Below are 20,222 nucleotides of genomic sequence, written 5' to 3' on the forward strand. Positions count from 1 at the left end.
GGGTCTACTGGCAAAACCACCCCATGACACTAGATGGCGATAATGGAAACGGCGCCACCTCTTCTCTGGCGCCTCAGATAGGTACCACAGGAGAGGTAGCCTCAGGAGTGAGATCTGCGCCCAGACCCTTCTCCAATATATTGAGATACTATCTTGTTTTAAGATATTAAGGCAATATATTGAGATCTCATTTGTCACGACCTGGCTGACTGACTGAAGGAGGCGGACACAAACACAATAACACACTTTTATTGACACAACAGGGACTCAAGAGAGATAAATGGGGCTAACTAGACAGGGAATACTTAGATACAAAAAACTTGACAGAAAGAGACCTGGACAGAGAGAGCTAAACAGAGAGACTCAGGCAGATAATGCTAAGACGGAAAGACCTAGTGGACAGGGAGAACTAAACAGACTAAACCTAGACAGGGAGAGTTAAACTGATTAAAGGGTACAGACAGACTAAGAGAGAGGTACAAAAACAGACTAGAGGAAGACACACAACAGTTCTCACAGGCTAAGGAGAAATACAGACAGACTTGAGCAACAACAATCCAAACAGACAAGGCCAAGTGTGAGGGAAACAGATGAGAGAGAGGTACAAAGACAGACTAGAAGTACAAACAGACTAGAAGGGTACTTGCTTGAAGGGGAAATGCCCAACAAAGAAGTAGCCACACAAAGGAACTTAAATGCACAACACAGAAAAGGGACACCTGGATCAAATAAAGAGGGGGCAGGACCACAAAGGAGGCACAGCGAGAGGGTGGAGCTAAGGAGGAGACAAGAAGGGAAATGGAACAAAACAATAACAGCCATGTGCTCTTAGCACACCAGACAGGGTAAAAGGGTAACATTATTTTGAGATACCAAGTCAATATATTGAGATTGTCTCAAAATGAGATACTATCTCAAAATAATGTTACAGTATCTCAGTATACTGGCTTATGTAGTTGAGTCAGTGATAATTAATTATTATTTTAATAATAATTAATTATTTCATTCATATTGCTAAGCTCCATGTTTGGGTGCCATTAAGTAATACGTAGTGTCTTTACCTGTCCAATCTCAGCCGTAATGCTGAGCGTCATTACACATAATATAGCGGAATTAGCCAGAATTAATTATTATGCTCATTGACCCGCTGTAGGTTCTTGGCTCCAAAACTGAATCTGGCCCAAAAGTAATAACTCTGTACAAGAAAGGTGCACACACAAACAAATAACCAAGAACTCATTTTATCACACAACTGGTTCATTAATTAATATTTATTAGGTAATATCAAATAATGAATATTGATTATACATTCATATAATGGAATGGATTACAGCAATTATATGAGGGAGCAGGGAGATTAATATATGAGGAAATTTCTCTATGATAATTACTCTAAATTCTAAAAAGGCTACAGTTTATCCCAGCAAAGCATTCAGCACCACTCCTGAGCTATGAAAGGAATGAAACCATGTGACGTATCCCTGGAGAGGAGTGAAGATGGCTTGCAGGACATCACCGAAGTGCTGGACTTTCTTCTCCCAGACATGGGCCTTGTAGCATTGCACCTTTTCTTCCATTTGGCTTTTGGTCAATAACACAGCCTTGGACATGGCGACCACTCTGTTGGAACTGGTGGCATTCTGAGGGGCATGTGGGATTCTTCTTCCTTGCTAATCCTCCTTGTGAGAGCCACGTCCATGCATGTGGCCTTTGCTCAGAGACACCACCTCAGAAGGTGATCATTCTCTGGGAGCATGTGGCCTTCTTCTTCATCACTGATCCTGAACTCTAGTCCCCACTTTGATGATTAGAGGTCTGAGATCTCTTTCATGCTCTGGGCGTGGCATTAATCTTTGATGAATTTACAATATAGTTTTTCTTCTAGAAATAAAAATAAAACTTCAGGTTGGAATTTCTGGGCTCTCTTAGCTGAATTGCTGGGCAGGAAGCAGATTCACCCTTCCACCCCTCATCTTTTCTTCTCTCTCTACATTTTCTTTCTAAGTTCTGGGTTTGTTCTGCCTAGACCCTGATGGAAAAGCCTAAGCCTGTTTTAAGACAGAGCCATAAACGAGATCTGAAGAGCTTCTCTAGAAAGTACTGAGCTGAAGAGAAGAGACTAAACTTCTTGCGCCACTCGTTTTTAACCAGATTTTAGGAAACCTGCCTTGAAGGCCTGATTGGTCCTCAGGGATTGAGGATTGGAGCATCTCTTGCTCCTGATTGGATGTTTCCTGTACCCATTCAATTTATGAGACTTGACAAGACAAAGACTTAAGGAAGATTCCTGTTGAATGAATATCCAAGAATTCTGAATCATGCTTTTACAATATAAAAGACAGAAAGTAATGTAATTCAGACAAAACCATGTTTTACATCATTCTTTACCAAATAACACACAGAGTATGCGGCTACCTTGGTTCCTACATAAGTTTATATAAACAGGTGATTTTAAACACATGTAAATTAATTCCACCTGTTTTGATTGTCTAAATGGAATTAATTTCACACAGGTGTACCCATATGCAGCTTGTTTACCAGGTAAGAACTTATGAATTAAGAAATGTTTGATTCTTTTAGTTTTAACAGTCATTAATATGTGTGAGAGAACATTGAATCAAAGTTGAATATTCTGTGAGTCTCTGTGTGTCTCTCTGCATTCCACTGAGGAGACCTTTAAGACCTTGAGTCATAAACAGGGCCTGGAGTGGCTTGTTGTGTGGTTTACGACTCGTCTGGCTGTTATCTCAGATTCTGATCTGGGCTTGGGACTGGGAAGAGTGACTGAGAGTGAAGAGAGGTCACTGAAAACTTTCGGCAGATTAAGTCCCAAAAAGTCAAATTTCTTTCAGTAAAATGAATGCACATTCATCATAGTGTACTACACTATAATAATGAGATAGTATCTCAAAATATTAAGATAGCAAGTTGCATATTAATGACTTTTTTTTTTTTTTATGTGGTGGAAACAGGCTTCCATACGTTACAGATCAAATTCTCACTTTTCTCAGCTCTTTTTTAAATCTTTTCCTGTAAAGGTTATAAAATAAAGCAAAAGTTAACCCTAATTTAGCATTAACTAAGACTATAGACCACAATTCTCCTCTGGTATTAACCAATCTGCAACTCGGCACAAAGCCTCATCATTTCGAGTGCACTCCAGTAATCCTCTGTCTTCTTGGAACAGAAGGTCGACTGTGAATGTGTTCTCTCTGGTCACAATTCTGCTGATGTCTGGAATTATTTTATTCATGTCAGATGTGTGATGGAGTGCCATCAGAACCGCAGGCTTGGAGACTGCAGAAGGAAAGATTTCAGAGTGAGTTTAGTGAAACTTTGCATCATTACATCAGTTTACTTCAAATAACTCATACATTTTGCTTCATATACTTTTCCTAATTTATGGTATTTGCTTTATTGTAATATAATATATATGCCTCACAAATAAAAAATAATTTATTAATATTAAATAAATATATTAATTTGTTATGAATTATTTAACATTTTCACTTTTCAGGCTTAACCTAGCGCAGTAACACTTCTTTTTCCCAATAAACCTAGTCCCAATTAGACATGTGATGGAACCTCATCAGAACAGCAGGCTTGGAGGCTGCGGAAGGAAAGACTTATTTTTACTTCATAACATTGAGTTAAATTAAGACTTCATTATAGTGTATATGTATGAATTACACTTAACGTGTATGACACTGAAATGCATTATTATAAAAATGTATTTATCTCATCACTGTCTTTTTTGCTTAATTCCTTTCAGGGTTGAGGGCAAACAAAGACAAAAAGAGCTGATTCATGAAGTACCTGAAAGGCCGAATAGAATTCTCAGTACTGCTTCAATGTAAATTCCAAGTGGTGGCAAAACAGGACAGAAAACAAGAATGACATCACAGTCCTCCAGTGTAGACACCTCCTGTAGCTCCATCCTTTGACGGTGAAGGTTTATCTTTATCTCTTCATTACAGTTTAGCGTCTTTCCAAGCATAACTCTGAAGTATTTGTGAAGCGGTGACTGACGTTTCTCTGAAGTTGTGCAGGAGTCTGTATTTGCGGAGACTAACAGATTTAAATAATGTAAAAATATAAATGAAATTTTAATCAGTTAAAATATGTAACATTTATCATAGCATACTATTCATTATCTGTAACAGCTTATCCAGTTCAGGGTCATGGTGGGTCCGGAGCCTTCCCGGAATCATTGGGTGCAAGGCAGGAACACACCCTGGAGGGGGCACCAGTCCTTCACAGGGCAACACTCACACATTCACACCTACGGACGATTTTGAGTTGCCAATCCACCTACTAACTTGTGTTTTGGGACCGTGAGACGAGACCGGAGCACCCGGAGGAAACCGGAGCACCCGGAGGAAACTGGAGCACCCGGAGGAAAGCAACGTGGACATGGGGAGAACACACCAAACTCCTCACAGACAGACAACCAGAGTGACTGCGACACTACCTGCTGGGCCACCGTGTCCCCCATAGCATATTAAACAGAAACAAAATAATTTAGGACTGACTTCAGATGAGAATATGCAGAAGTGATACTAATATATTATAATAGTAATAATAATATTAATATTACAGAAATGAAGCCCACTGACCTTTACATGTCACCATTTTCTGTAAGAAAACAAGTAAAAAGATACAAGTTACAGGGCTTTCCAAACATGAGGGCCCACACAGCAGTTATTGTTTAATGTTTTTATTGAACGTTCAATAGTTTTTAAGGAAAAGCCACACTTGCAAAAAAGCACTGTGCATGATGACTTCTAACGATAAGATAAAATGAGTTCATACACACGTACCTTTCTAAAATTGGTTAAAGCTTTAGGCAGTGATGCTGACCAGTTTGCCTGTGAAAAAGAAATAGTCCTTATAGAAGTAGACATCTTTTGCACGTGTGACATAGCAAAGCAACAATTCACTTCTGAACCTAAATGAACTCATCAGAAACATCCAACAATGAAGTCAAATACCATATTCTTAATCCACTTTGAGACATTTCTGAGGGTCTCATTGTTCTTCGTGCAATGCAGCAGTCCTGTTTGTTCATGGAACAGAAAGTCCACTGTGAGTGTGTTCTCTCTGGTTACAAATTTGCTGCTGTCTGCTACCGTCCCAGTGATGTCAAATGTCTGATGAAGCACCACCAGAAGAACAGGCTTGGTGGCTGAGAGAGAAAGCAGTTACTTTAGTGGATCAATCAACAATGAGACTTCAAGCAAACGAATACGCTGCTACCAAATATGCTCAGAAAATTCTGATTTTAATAATGAGTACTTAATGTGACTTAAACAATACAAGCTCCATTTCTGACAGGGTATTTTCATTCATTCATTAATTCATTATCTGTAAGCGCTTATCCAATTCAGGGTCGCGGTGGGTCCAGAGCCTACCTGGAATCATTGGGCGCAAGGCGGGAATACACCCTGGAGGGGGCGCCAGTCCTTCACAGGGCAACACAGACACACACACACATTCACTCACACACTCACACCTACGGACACTTTTGAGTCACCAATCCACCTACCAACGTGTGTTTTTGGACTGTGGGAGGAAACCGGAGCACCCGGAGGAAACCCACGCGGACACGGGGAGAACACCCGACAGTCACCCGAAGCGGGAATCGAACCCACAACCTCCAGGTCCCTAATCACTGCTAAATCATCACTGTTATCAGTTTCTCCTCTTCATGACGCAATATACATTTTCAATAGAAGACTCCACAATGTAGAAACACATGCAAAATAAGGTTAGCATTGTCTTGCTGAAATAACCATGGACTGCACTTAAAGAAACAATGGCATGTGGGAGACACACGTCTTTCGAAAATACCTATATCAGTGGAATATAAATAATACCCTCAAACATCAGCCCAAACCATGAAAAATTGTGGCTTTTCTGCATAAGTTCATGTATAGAGTTAACGGTGTTACCTACACAACTAAAGCAATTACTGCTCCCTCCTCCCAAATTATTAAACAGTGTAATTTAGGGATACAGTGATAGATAGTGGCAAACACACCTCTGTCCCAAGTTTTTGAGAGTATGCTGCCAGGAATTAAATTCTAAACATATTTACAACATATTTACAAAATAAAATTGAGGTGGTCAGTGACAACCTTTCTTTGTGCTTTTGTCAGTTAAGGTTCCAGAGAACAGATTCTTATTCTTATTTAATTTAACAAAACCTCAATACACATTTTACAAATACCTACTGCAAATTGGGCGTTTTAAAAATGGTTTGGACTAATCAGTATTGGAATGTGTATTACCAGATAAATCACTGAGCTTTCGCAGTGCCTCTTTAATGTCAGTTGCTGCATCAGAAACAAGTCGACAAAATGTCAGAATGACATCACACTCCTCCACTGTAGACACCTCCCGTAGACCTGCTCTTAGTTTGAGAATTCTCATAAAATCAAGATGAAATCCTGGTGTGTTCCACACAAAAGCAGTGTAGGTTTTCACAGGTTCAGGTTCTTTCTGTGGTACATCTTTAAAATAATATATTTATTAGCAAAGTCCCCAAAATAAACAAAGGCAAATCTGTATTCCAAACTAATGAAGCATTCAGTGTTTCCACACAGATGATAACTTACATTTGACTGGACTTGAAGATTCTTTCTTGTCCTATAAAAATCAAATTGTAGCCATAAGAAATCGACCTCGAGTTACACAAATCTGACTTTTGTGTGTTTAAGCCACATTGATTACTCCAAATTATATTATAATTTTCACACTGTCTAAACAATCATTCAATCAAAATAAACTTTGTCAATTATGGAGCTAAATTAATGACATATGTATTTGAATCTGAATTCTGAATATTTGAATTATATTTGTCTGAATTTTGAATATTGTAATTGTATTTGTATGGATATCTTATATTTTAATTATTTTTGTAAGGAATTTGACAAACTTTAAATTTTGAGGTGATAAAATATTCACATAAAAAAAATCAGAATAAAAAAATTCAGACCCATATGTCTAAAAAATTACGAATCTATGCCAGAGGTCAACCATCAGGCAATATATGCGTTTATTAATATATTAGTAGAACTACAGACAATGACTCACCTCAGGGATTAACCAATCAGCAATTATGCGCAATGATTCATCATTCTGAGGACACTGTGGTAATATTTGATCATCCTGATACACAAAGTTCATTGTGAGTGTATTCTTTCTGGTAACAAATGTGCTGCTGTCTGGAACTCTCGTGTTTGTGTTGGACGTGTGGTGAAGCACCACTAGAACAGCAGGCTTAGTGTCTGACAAAAGAAAGTGAAGAATTAGTTCAGTAAATCAATCAGAGCTAAACCTGACAGAAAGACAAAAGCTACCTCACGTTTTCTAATGTACTGTGTATTACCAGGTATCATTTTCAGCTTCCGCAGTGTCTCTCTGTTGGAAGTTCCAGTACAAAAAATAGAGCCAAGACCCAGAACGAAATCACACTCCTCCAGTGTAGACACCTCTTCCAGTCCTGCTATGTGTTTGCAAAGATTTCTCACAAAATCTTTATGAATGGGCAATGTTTTCCCAAAAGGGGTGAAAATTTTTTTGGCTTCTTCTTGTGGAGGATCTGAAAAATGCATATAGTTTTAAAAACACATACAGTTGTGCTTGAAAGTTTGTGAAATTCTTTTCTGTATTTCTGCATAAATATGAACTAAACAACGTCAGATTTCTACACAGGCCCCAATAGTAAATAAATAGAACCCAATAAACCCCTTAAAAACAAATGTGACTAAAATATTACACTTTATTTATTGAGGGAAGTGATCCAGCATTACAGATCTGTGAGTGACAAAATATGTTCAGCCTTTGGTGTAAAGTTAAAAAGTTAGGGCACCCCATGAAAACCTTTGTCTTTGTGATAAAGCTCACCCCTCAACCATCGCAAAGTGTAATGGTGGGAGGTGTTCTCTATGGGTAGAGTCGGGCGAGAGGCCTGAGACCATGTAGGGTCGACTCGAAATAACACCGAGGGGTTTCGATCTTTGGTTCCCTTCCACCTTTATTTACACACCAGACTTTACATCACTATTTACAATATATATGATTACAGAAATTAACAAAACAAAAACTCTCTATTAGCAGAGACAATAAATTCAATTGAGTCTTGTTATACACTTCAAGTTATGTTCTCTCACTACGGTCTAGCAGAGTGTTCCCCTTCTTTTACCCTTGTGTGGTATATATATATATATATATAGGTAGCCCCGCACCCTAGAATATACCATTCCCTAAAGAGGTAAAAGTTATTGTATCTTGGATACACAAGTTTCATAAGCAATAAAAATAACAATGAACTAACAACATTCCCAAGATTCATTTACGGCCATGGCATGTTTTATATTTATTAATAATATCAAAATTTATTAGTGAATATATTTTCCTTCTTTTTCATTCATTCATTATCTGTAACCGCTTATCCAGTTCAAGGTCGCAGGGGTCCAGAGCCTACCTGGAATCATTGGGCGCAAGGCAGGAATACACCCTGGAGGGGGTGCCAGTCCTTCACAGGGCAACACAAACACACACATTCACTCACACCTACAGACACTTTCGAGTCGCCAATCCACCTACCAACGTGTGTTTTGGACTGTGGGAGGAAACCGGACCACCCGGAGGAAACCCACGTGGACACAGGGAGAACACACCAACTCCTCACAGACAGTAACCCAGAGCGGGAATTGAACCCACAACCTCCAGGTCCCTGGAGCTGTGTGACTGCGATGCTACCTGCTGCGCCACCGTGCCGCCCATATTTTCCTTCTTCTAGATGCTAATTCTCCCTTCCCTCTATGGAGAATGGATTCAACCAGGTAAGTAAAACTCAGCATCAGGAGATAGTACTCTTTTCCCTCTCACATGACCCATCTGCAGGTGAGTAAGTACAGGTAAGCATACATGTAATGATTTCTCTTGGTGATGTGTCAGAGGTACTGTACATCATCACAGTCTTTTTGAACATTTTTAAACATAATGGCATATGAGTATTGAGAGATGGAGCTGATATAACTAAACAAATAAAACTGAAGAAATTACTTATAAACGCAAGTTGTAAAATTTAATCAACAAAATTGTACATTTGTTGTGAGGAAAAAGTTAGGACACCCCTACATTTATTACTGTTTAAATATTTTATATTTAGTATCAGATACACCACATCAGCTGCAAATGTTTAGACAATCATTAAAGAGGACATTGGAGGAGGCTCTTATTTAAACCTTAGACATTAGTTTGATTTGCCCTTGGTGGCTGAAGTGAGTGGTATCGCCATGTCGAGATCTAAAGGGATCTCTGAGGCCTTCAGAAAGAAGGTTTTAGATGTATATGAGCCTTGGAATGGATGTAAAAAGATCTCATAACATTTGTAAATTATTTTCCAGACAGTAGAATTGCTGATTTCTAAGTGGAGAACATTTAAACCACCTGCCGACATGGCCATGTTAGGCCATTCTAACAAGTTCAGTCCAACAGCAGACCTCAAGATGCATAAAGAAGTCTCCAACAATCCTAAAATATCATCACAGGACCTACAAATGACTCCTGACACAGTTGATGTCAAGGTACATACATCTACCATCAGGAAACGACTGCACAAGGAGGAAACCCTTGCTGTCAAAAAGACATCAGGGCAAGACTAAAGTTTGCCAGAAAGCACATAGACCAAGACCAGGACTTCTGGAACAATGTGCTTTGGACAAATGAATCCAAAGCTGAATTATTTGGGCACAGTAACAAAATACGACCAGCACAGCATTTGAGCACAGAGCCCCATACCAACCGTGAAGCAGGGAGGTGGAAATGTCATGGTTTGGGGCTGCTTTGCTGCAGCAGGGGCCTGGCAAGCTCTCCATCATAGAATCTACTATGAATTCTTCACTGTATCAGAGGGTGCTTGAGGAAAATGTGAGAATATCTTTCAAAAAACTGAAGCTGAAGTGGACATGGACCATGCAACATGACCATGAGCCAAAACATTCCAGTAAATTCACAAGGAATGGCTTAAAAGTAAGAAATGGTCAAGTCAGAGCCCGGATCTTAATCCTACTGAGATGCTGTGGGGTGATCTGTGCGTTCAAGAAACCCCTCAAATATCACACAGCTGAAGGAATTCTGTATGGAGGAATGGGAAAAACCACCTCCCAGTCGATGTCTTGATGTAATTGAGGTTATTTCAGACAAAGTGGGAAATACCCTTGTCCTCTCATGTCTGTTTTCCTCGCCATGTGCTCACTTAGCGCATGGCTCTGTTTGTTATTGTTCGTGTCTCCGCCCTTGTCCTCATCAGTCTCCTTTGTAATCCGTCCCCCTGTTCCAGTTCCAGGTGTCCGTTGTCTGTGTTTAGTATTTAAGCCCTCTTGTGTCACTTCCTAGTTGTCGGTCATTTGTATGGTTTCGTATCCAGTTTTGTTTCACTTCGTTTCCCAGTCTAGTCTGTCTTTGCTATTGTCTCGTTTCCTGTCGTCGTTGGGTCTCATCTGTTCCCCGCTTCGTGTTTGCCCTCAAGCCAGTTTGTGTTTGTTTTGTTATCTTTTGTTTAATAAAGTTCGCTGTGTTTTTAGCAAGTGCGTCCGCCTCCGTCAGTCCGCCCAGCGAGCCTGACAGAATGACCGACCTGTTAAAGGACGCAGCTAGCACAGAAAATCTGTTCGCTGGGTGTGCTATTCGCCGGATGCCGTTCCGTACCGGCCCCAGAGATCCTGTGGGGTATGTTTTAGAGGCGGCTGCAGAATTGAGTAGCCGGCTCCAGCACGTGCACGCCAGAGCTGAACAGCGCCTTCAGGAGGAGTCAACTCATGAACCGAGTGACTGCTCCAGCAGTCGAAGGAGCCGGTGAAAGAAGTGTGCTGGAGTCTCCCCCTCGCTGGAGGATTACCCCCTCAGGTCCAGGGAAATTTTTGTTGGGGGGTTAAGGGTAGGGGCTGTTAGCCTCCAACATCAGGACAACAGAGGTGAGGCTAACAGGGGCGCACCTCTGGGGGATCCATGGTTGAAGAAATCCCTCAAGAGTGCGCCCATCAGACCCCATAAACCCTCAACAGCTCCAGTACGTCCTCCGCCGCTTCTGTTCCCGTGATGGCGGCTTCCTCCGCCACTTCTGTTCCCGTGATGGTGGCAACCTCCACTGCTTCTGTTCCCTTGACCTCCATCGCTCGTGTCCCTGAGAAGGCGGTGAACCCAGCCACTCCTGTCCCTGAGAAGGCGGCGAACCCAACCACTCCTAGCCCTGAGAAGGCGGCGAACCCAGCCGCTCCTGTCCCTGAGAAGGCGGCGAACCCAGCCGCTCCTCTCCCTGAGAAGGCGGCGACCCAGCCGCTCCTGTCCCTGAGAAGGCGGCGAACCCAGCTGCTCCTGTCCCTGAGAAGGCAGCGAACCCAGCCGCTCCTGTCCCTGAGAAGGCGGCGAACCCAACCACTCCTAGCCCTGAGAAGGCGGCGAACCCAGCCACTCCTGTCCCTGAGAAGGCGGCGAACCCAGCCGCTCCTGTCCCTGAGAAGGCGGTGACCCAGCCGCTCCTGTCCCTGAGAAGGCGGCGAACCCAGCCGCTCCTGTCCCTGAGAAGGCGGCGAACCCAGCCGCTCCTGTCCCTGAGAAGGCGACGAACCAAACCACTCCTAGCCCTGAGAAGGCGGCGAACCCAGCCGCTCCTGTCCCTGAGAAGGCGGCGAACCCAGCCGCTCCTGTCCCTGAGAAGGCGGCGACCCAGCCGCTCCTGTCCCTGAGAAGGCGGCGAACCCAGCCGCTCCAGTCCCTGAGAAGGCGGCGAAGCCAGCCGCTCCTGTCCCTGAGAAGGCGGCGAACCCAGCCGCTCCACTCCCTGAGAAGGCGGCACCTGCCGCTCCTCTTCCTGAGAAGACGGCTCCCACAGCCGCTCCTGTCCCTGTGAAGGCAGTCAACCAGGCCTCTTCTGTCCCTGAGAAGGCGGCACCTGCCACTCCTGTTCCTGAGAAGGCGGCTTCCACAGCCGCACCTGTCCCTGTGAAGGCAGTCAACCAGGCCACTCCTGTCCCCATGAAGGCGGCACCCGCCACTCCTGTGCCCGTGAAGGCAGCCACCCAGGTCGCTCCTGTCCCTGTGATGGCGACAACCTCCGCCGCTTCTGTTCCCGCGATGGCAGCGACCTCCATCGCTCGTGTCCCTGAGAAGGCGGCGAACCCAGCCGCTCCTGTCCCTGAGAAGGCGGCAAAGCCAGCCGCTCCTGTCCCTGAGAAGGCGGTGAACCCAGCCGCTCCTGTTCCTGAGAAGACGGCTTCCACAGCCGCTCCTGTCCCTGTGAAGGCAGTCAACCAGGCCGCTCCAGTCCCTAAGAAGGCGGCACCTGCCACTCCTGTTCCTGAGAAGGCGGCTTCCACAGCCGCTCCTGTCCCTGTGAATGCGGTCAACCAGGCCGCTCCTGTCCCTGTGAAGGCGGCACCCGCTGCTCCTGTGCCCGTGAAGGCGGCCACCCAAGCCGCTTCTGTCCCTGTGATGGCGACGACCTCCGCCGCTTCTGTTTCTGTTTGTGAGAAGGCGGCCACCCAGGCCGCTCCTGTCCCTGCGAGGGCGGCTTCCACGGCCACTCCTTTCCCTGCGAGGGCGGCTTCCACAGCTGCTCCTGTCCCTGCGACGGCAGCTTCATCAGCCGCTCCTGTTTCTTATATTTATGCTTAGTATCTCCCTAATATGGAGGTCAGTCAATGCAAAAAATGCCATCATTAAATTTCTGACTTGAACATTTTAGGTGTAAATCACCACTTGCCCTCCCCCATATTAAATGTTGGAGATATAACTTACACAGACTTGAGTCTTCTTCCATGACCTGTGGAACATAGAGATATTGAGAATCTCACTGAAATCTCTCTACAATTTAAGGTTATTTTAGCTCTCATCTTTAAAGTTAAAAACCACATTAATTGAAACTTACTTTACATTTCTGACGCCTTGATCTCTGTGAAGTAAAATTACATTCCTGTCAAAACTATGAATAGAATTACACAAGAATTTTCTAATATATTTTTAAATCTAAACCAGCAGGACTCACCTCAGGAATTAACCAGTCTGCAACTCTGCACAGTGCTTCATCATTTTGATTGCATTTCTGTAAACCTGTTTTATCATTAAGCAGACAGTCCACTCTGAGCGTGTCCTCTCTGGATACATGTGTGTTGCTGCCGTGAAGATTCTTATTGTGGTCACATGGCTGATGGAGCACAAACAGAATCGCAGGCTTGGACACTGTGGAATGAGAGGTTTAGATTTTTCTGCATCATTTCCTCAGTTAGCATACACTTCATATAACAATAACAATCCATTAAATGTGATCATATATATATATGATTATATTTATATTCTATCTATATATATTCAATCCAAAGTCAACTTCTGTGATGTGTTTTCACTCACAAAATCCTTCTCCACAGAAAGTAAACAGGACTACACCTTTTCATTTGACTGTCAACTCCTATTTTGAAGCTTTTTGAGTTTATTGGGGCAGTTAGAGGTTTGTCAGGTTACAGTAAAGGACTGTCGTACGTTTTGTTGTAAGACTGTGTTATACGTTTGTTTATGACATTGATTCCATTATTTAACGATTTACAAAAGCTTTCATATTACTATTAGTAATAGAACATTGCATTTTATTTTTATTAATTTTACATAGATTCACAAGATCATCTTCTTTACATAAGGGTCTACCTTTCTGAACTATAATGGAATTTGAATGAGGTACTATTTTTTTTATTATTACTATTTAATTAATTATTATTTATTCATTCATTCATTCATTGTCTGTAACCGCTTATCCAGTTCAGGGTCACAGTGGGTCCGGAGCCTACCCAGAATCACTGGCCACAAGGCGGGACTACACTCTGGAGGGGGCGCCAGACACTCACAGGGTGACGCACACTAACACCTAGGGGGTCACAGTGGTTCCGGAGCCTACCTGGAATCACTGGGCACAAGGCACGAACACCAGTCCTTCGCATGTTGACACTCACACACACCTATGGACACTTTTGAGCCACCAATCCATCTACCAATGTGTGTTTTTGGACTGTGGGAGGAAACCGGAGCACCCAGAGGAAACCCACGCGGACACAGGGAGAACACACCAAACTCCTCACAGACAGTCACCCGGAGCGGGAATCAAACCCACAACCTCCAGGTCCCTGGAGCTGTGTGACCATGCCACCCCTAATTATTATTTAACTGTACTTATTATTTAAAAGATATTTTTTATCAACATTACTTTTACATGTAATTTCAGTAAATACAAAAATGCCATTGTGCTATTGTTTATGTAAGTATAATTCATAACACATATTTCCCTAAAAAACAGTTAAAACACCTATATACCAGTGGAAAAATATCTGAAAAAGAACATGTGAAGAAACAAAATAAAAGTTAAGAAAATATAAAATAAATTTCACAGGGCCTTTGAATTGAAGAGTTGTGCAGGATCAGATCATAGCTACAGTGATCTGAAAAGTGCTTTTAATGTCTAATGCCATATGACACTCATGAAACTGCATGTTTTGTCTTATTACATTAATGGTTAAAGGATCAGTAAGTCTGCTATGTCTAACATGATGTCCATACATTTAATACTTAAAAGTAATTGCTGGCAGAGCACACTTCTAACTAAGAATACAAACTTGTAGAGGAATGTTTTGAAGCATGAGTTACCTGGCAGGACATTTAGTGCTGCATCAGTGTCAGGAGAGAAAACCAGAATGACATCACACTTGTCCAACACAGACACCTCCTGTAGCTCTGGCCTTCGTTTATGAAGGACCATCTTTATCTCACTGTAACAGTTTTGTGTCTCTCCAGTTTTAATAGTGAAGTATTTACAAAGTGGCCTCAGCGTCTCTGTAATTGGACAGGAGCTCTGACCTGTAATCAAACAAATGCAGAGAAACAAAATAAAGATTACAATAAATGAAACGACCTCAGTACTGAGGCAGTGTTGAGGGAGGAAGGCTCAGAGTAATGTCTGAACTGAATGCCTGATCTGCTCCAATAACTTCAATGTTGTAATTATTCTGACAAGTGTGCGTTATTAAATAAGTGTCCTGGCGCAGTGTTCACATACTGCTGTCTTTAAAACGGCCATAGAGTGGGCCAATAGTTCTGGCCCGAGTCTGGGAAAATCTCGGCCCAGACTCGGCCGAGTGTTGAGGCTAATGCGCGGCTCAAATGACTCGTCCCTACTCTGGCAAGCCATAACTAAATCGCGATAACCGGACTACGGCCGAGTTTGTGCCAGAAGCCATAAGTGCCAGACTCTGCCCAGATCTGGCTCATTACCGGTGGTAATAGTTTATTTCTATACACCTTCCTCACTGCTGCCACACCAACACCCTTCCCTCAGAAAAGGATAGAATCAGGTTCATGGAGAAATTACTGCTTTATTAAATAACAACTTACACTCTCAAAAAAAGGTACAATATTGGTCACTAAAGGTACAACAGTATTTAAAAGTCCAGTTTTGTTCCATAAAGGTACGTTGCATTCTCTTCTCCAGAAGGAGAGATACATGTTTGTAATATTTGATTATAGAAATGTGTCATATACAAAAAAAAAAAAAACATAATAAAAGTCCTAGAGATGAAACAGTGTGTATGAAATCAGCACGATTTTAAAATCTACATTTATAATATAATTATGTTCCTAATTAAATGTACAAATATATACCCTTGAGGGTACCACCACAGAGAAAGCAAAAGGTACCACCATATTGAGAACATTTCTGACAGTGTACATACATGGTGTTTAAAGCCCAGTTCAGTGTGATGAGATCAGTAACTGTGCTTTTCATACAAACTTGAAGCAATGTTAACATACAGCAATTGCAATGTATACAAACAGTACATAAAATCAATAGAAAATACATTTGTAGCTGGCATTTGAAATTGTCATTGATTTCCTAAATCCAATTAACATACAAATACTGTTTTTCAAAGAAACATAATTGGTTTTACACCCTAAGAACTGCCATTTACATTCAGACTTTTCTTTAAAACTATGTAATTTACTACATTAAGGCCATCAGGCCAAATAAGCAAACGCTTATAATCAAAAAATAAATATTTCACCAGTGGGTTTGGAAAAGTAAAAAAAAAAGAGTTTCTACATGGCAGAAGGGTACTTTACAACAGTCTGAGTTTCCTCAAACGTGTGGAAGTACACATTTGACTTATTTGACATTTGACTTTGATTCATGGCATACATCAGTTCCATCAACAGTTTGCAAGCCTCTGCTGTGTTGTCACACTTTGTCAATACTTCAATGCCCTCAACAATGATGGAAATATCAGCTGTATTCTCATCTCTGGCAGCCTGGACAACAGGGATCTTCAGGATGTGCAGTGTAGTGAAAGAACCCTCTTAGTCACCTCAGTTGTACCCCTTGTTGAATTCCAGCTCTATAATTAAACATATAGAGATTATATACATGTTCTGTTTTCTTAAATATATTTTCTTTAAAAATTGTTAATGAAAACCTGTAAACTGATTAAGCATGAAAATTCATTAACTACAGAGCTTCAAATGTGGCAAGATTATCAGGTTATAGTACAAACTATTACACAAACGAATATGCTACAAACTGATGCTAAAGATCTCATTTAAATAAATTAAACTCCTATCTGCTTTTCTCACTGCCCGATTAGTTTTCTTGCTGCAGTCCATCTTTACATAATTACATAAAGAAAATGAATTAGTTCATGTTCATAGTTAATTTTGAACATTTTAACTAATTTCACAGCTCCAAAAATGAACTACTTCACATGCATTTGTTTCTTTTTTTCTCTCAATAAATAGACTTCTACCATTTTTAATTAAACCTCCTTCAACCCATTAATCACTAGCCCAAAATCACTGCTACTCCCTAACAAAGAATTATTTTATGTGGAATTATACTTAAAACATTACACCAAAAACCAGCACTGAGATTGAGAATGTATTTGAACCTACTTATTACTATATGTCTTCTTGTATTTAGACAGTTTTATTTATTTATATATTTATTATTCTTATACTGAGGGAAGCGGTCCTGTGTGACATAAAACCCACAAAATGCTCACATCTTTTTGTAAAATATGCCATGAACGACATAATTACTAAAATTAAAATATTAGTCTAATGTAAGAGCGATTGTCATATAATTTAAATGTTTTCTATGTCAGAGGAAAAAAAGGACCTAGCTAGCTATTCTTAAACAGGTTAGCTAAAGTTTGTCATTATAAGAAAACGGTTCAATATTACGTAGCTGTGTAGCTAACATACAGCAATTGATAGAATAACGAGCATAATATTAAAGATACCAAACGATTGGGCAATACCAAAATTCTTATGTATCCAAAAACATACGGTTAAACTGAAATACTTACGGGATGAGGCCAGTGAGAGATGCTTGTGTACTGCAGTCACAGAAAATAGCACGAATCTTCATCATTTAAAAAATAAATAAATAAATAAAAAATCTTCATCGTCGTTCCAGTCCAGCTGTCTTCAAAAGTTTAGCTAAATAATTATTTCCTCCCTTCACCACGTCTCCATATTAACCCTATTTACCACAATCATTTCTGTCGATTGTGGCTCAGTTTTTTTTAAAATATTACAATATTAACAAATCTTACCTATAACTGTATGGCATTTAACAAGTTAAAATAAGTATTCTGTTTATTTAACATTTGCTACATTGTTTTCCTAACAGTTACCAGTATTATTTTTTATTTGTAGATGTGGGCCACATATTTATTGTGTATTTAATAAAATGCTCTGATCAGTGTAGTGTGCTAACTAGAGGTGGGCGGATCGATCCAAATATCGATAATATCGATACCAACGCTGGTATTGGTATTGATCAATACTCAAGATCGATACTCAAGCTTTGCTGTGCAAACTCTCTGTCTGTGTGTGACTCAGCCCAGAGCTGAATTCCCAGTATCGCCCACCTCTAGTGCCAACTGCAATGACAATCGCCTCGCCAGCCAACAGTGCCGAGCCTGAGCCAGAATCGGCCCAGATCTATCTTTGCTAGCTGGGGTGTGTGCACCGTTTTTATTTCATAATAAATCACACAAACCATACTAACACCATGTAGCATCTAATGCATAATGAAATATATCACACATAGGCTGTACAGGCATATTCATTCATATTCAGCATCAGATACAATATCAGTACATTCACTCATTCATTCATTCATTATCTGTAACCACTCATCCAATTCGGGAATACACCCTGGAGGGGGCGCCAGTCCTTCACAGGGCAACGCAGACACACACACAGACACACATTCACTCATACCTACGGACACTTTTAAGTCACCAATCCACCTGCAACATGTGTTTTTGGACTGTGGGAGGAAACCGGAGCGCCCGGAGGACACCCACGCGGACACAGGGAGAACACACCAACTCCTCACAGACAGTCACCCGGAGCTGGAATCAAACCCACAATCTCCAGGCCCCTGGAGCTGTGTGACTGCGACACTACCTGCTGTGCCACCGTGCCGCCCAATATCAGTACATGAAATAACCTATTTTTATCTAATTAAACTAAGCAAGTATAAACAGTATTCTATTAAATTAATAAATATCACAGCAACCCTGGCGTAGTTTGATTAAAAGAAATTGCAAGGCACAACAAAAGCAAATGTTTTTATTAATGTAGGCCTAAATGGTTTAATTATGTAATAACATATACTAATAATAATACATACTGCGTTATATTACTGACCTGATCCGAGTACGTCCATTTTTGTGGCAGAAATCCTAAAAATCCCTTAAGTTCAGTGAGACCACGTTCGTGTGTCTGGATTTCACTGCTTTCACTTTCAACATCACTGACTACTGCGCCTTCCAGTGTATCACGTGACTAGAGGTAGCGCTCCTATTGGTCAATTCAAATGAATACAACTGCTTGTCTGCTTGTATTTGTCCAAATCATTTATGATTCATTTAGAAGTTCAGTAACAGCATTTTAAAAAGGACTGCTGTTCTGCACACGTTTATCATATGAGTCATTCATTCATTCATTCATTATCTGTAAGCACTTATCCAATTCAGGGTCGCGGTGGGTCCAGAGCCTACCTGGAATCATTGGGCGCAAGGCGGGAATACACCCTGGAGGGGGCACCAGTCCTTCACAGGGCAACACAGACACACACACATTCACACCTACGGACACTTTTGAGTCGCCAATCCACCTACCAACGTGTGTTTTTGGACTGTGGGAGGAAACCGGAGCACCCGGAGGAAACCCACGAAGACACGGGGATATCATAAGAGTCCACAGTGAATAATTCTTTGTGTTAGACATACACTCAACTGCTTAGTGTATAAACCACCTAGTGCACTGCATAGGGAGTAGGGAGCAATGTTAGACGTTTGCCCCAACTTTATTTTCTCTCAAAGCAGGGAATGTAATATTTGGGTGTAATATCACAGAAAAATTAATTAGTTTGCTTGGATACTGCCTAAATATTATATGGATACTGTGATTGGAGACTAGCAAATAATAGATTGTGATTGGTTTAGAACATAATTAATAAGGACCCCATGAGTAAAAAAAAGGATTAGCCATGTAGCACATTATATGCGGGGATTCGAGATCTGTAACGAAATTGAGATTTAATAAAGAAGTTCGTAAGCCACACAAAGGTATCCAGAAGTTGTTATTTACAACAACCAATAAAGAACGAAACATGGTGTCAGAAGTAAACGGAATACTGTCGCGCTGAACGGCAAAACAGACACAATGGATATCGCTGGAGTTCTCTTGCCGTGCATGGACTGGGAAGGTAGCAATTTGCTGGAAGCTTGGCGCAAGTTCAAGCAGCACGTGGAACTTATGTTCATGGGCCCACTCAAGGTGAAAAGTGAAGATGAAAGGTGCAGCTATCTCCTTTTGTGGATAGGCGAAAAAGGAAGGGATATCTACAACACATGGACACTCACTGACGAGGAAGCAAAGGTACTCAAAACCTATTATGTCCTATTATTGAATGTCTCACCCAAAACGAAAGCAATTTTCGCTCGCTACACGTTTCATCATAAGGTACAGGAAGCTAACGAGCCATTTGAGCAATTCCTGACCGAGTTGCGTTTAATTGTGAAAGACTGTAACTATACAGACAGTGAAGAGATGGTGAGAGACCGGATAGTGTTTGGAATACATTCGCCGAAAGTGAGAGAAAAGTT

General features: G+C 41.3%; 1 protein-coding gene across 1 annotated transcript; it reads right to left on the reverse strand.

Moving 5' to 3' along the window:
- Positions 1-1,283: 1,283 nt before the first annotated feature.
- LOC136682181 (uncharacterized) lies at positions 1,284-18,855 on the reverse strand. Its single transcript, XM_066658814.1, has 14 exons — positions 18,760-18,855; positions 14,698-14,907; positions 13,055-13,248; positions 12,938-12,961; positions 12,808-12,832; positions 7,391-7,603; positions 7,096-7,289; positions 6,618-6,648; positions 6,291-6,512; positions 4,992-5,185; positions 4,821-4,868; positions 4,617-4,635; positions 3,817-4,068; positions 1,284-3,297 (listed from the first exon to the last, which is right to left on the reverse strand). Exons 1-14 carry the CDS (start codon positions 18,776-18,778, stop codon positions 3,086-3,088), a joined length of 1,857 nt encoding a protein of 618 aa, XP_066514911.1. The 5' UTR covers positions 18,779-18,855; the 3' UTR covers positions 1,284-3,085.
- Positions 18,856-20,222: the final 1,367 nt, after the last annotated feature.

The sequence above is a fragment of the Hoplias malabaricus genome, chromosome 2 (genome assembly GCF_029633855.1).
Source record: "Hoplias malabaricus isolate fHopMal1 chromosome 2, fHopMal1.hap1, whole genome shotgun sequence".
In the NCBI taxonomy this organism is placed as follows: domain Eukaryota; kingdom Metazoa; phylum Chordata; class Actinopteri; order Characiformes; family Erythrinidae; genus Hoplias; species Hoplias malabaricus.

What these genes read in the sequence shown, in the direction of transcription:
- LOC136682181 (XM_066658814.1), bottom strand. An exon ending in GAAGCTGAAAATGATACCTG is followed by an intron (nt 7,290 to 7,390) that starts GTAATACACAGT and finishes TTCTTTTGTCAG; the next exon opens with ACACTAAGCCTGCTGTTCTA. An exon ending in AAAGCTCAGTGATTTATCTG is followed by an intron (nt 5,186 to 6,290) that starts GTAATACACATT and finishes TTTCTCTCTCAG; the next exon opens with CCACCAAGCCTGTTCTTCTG.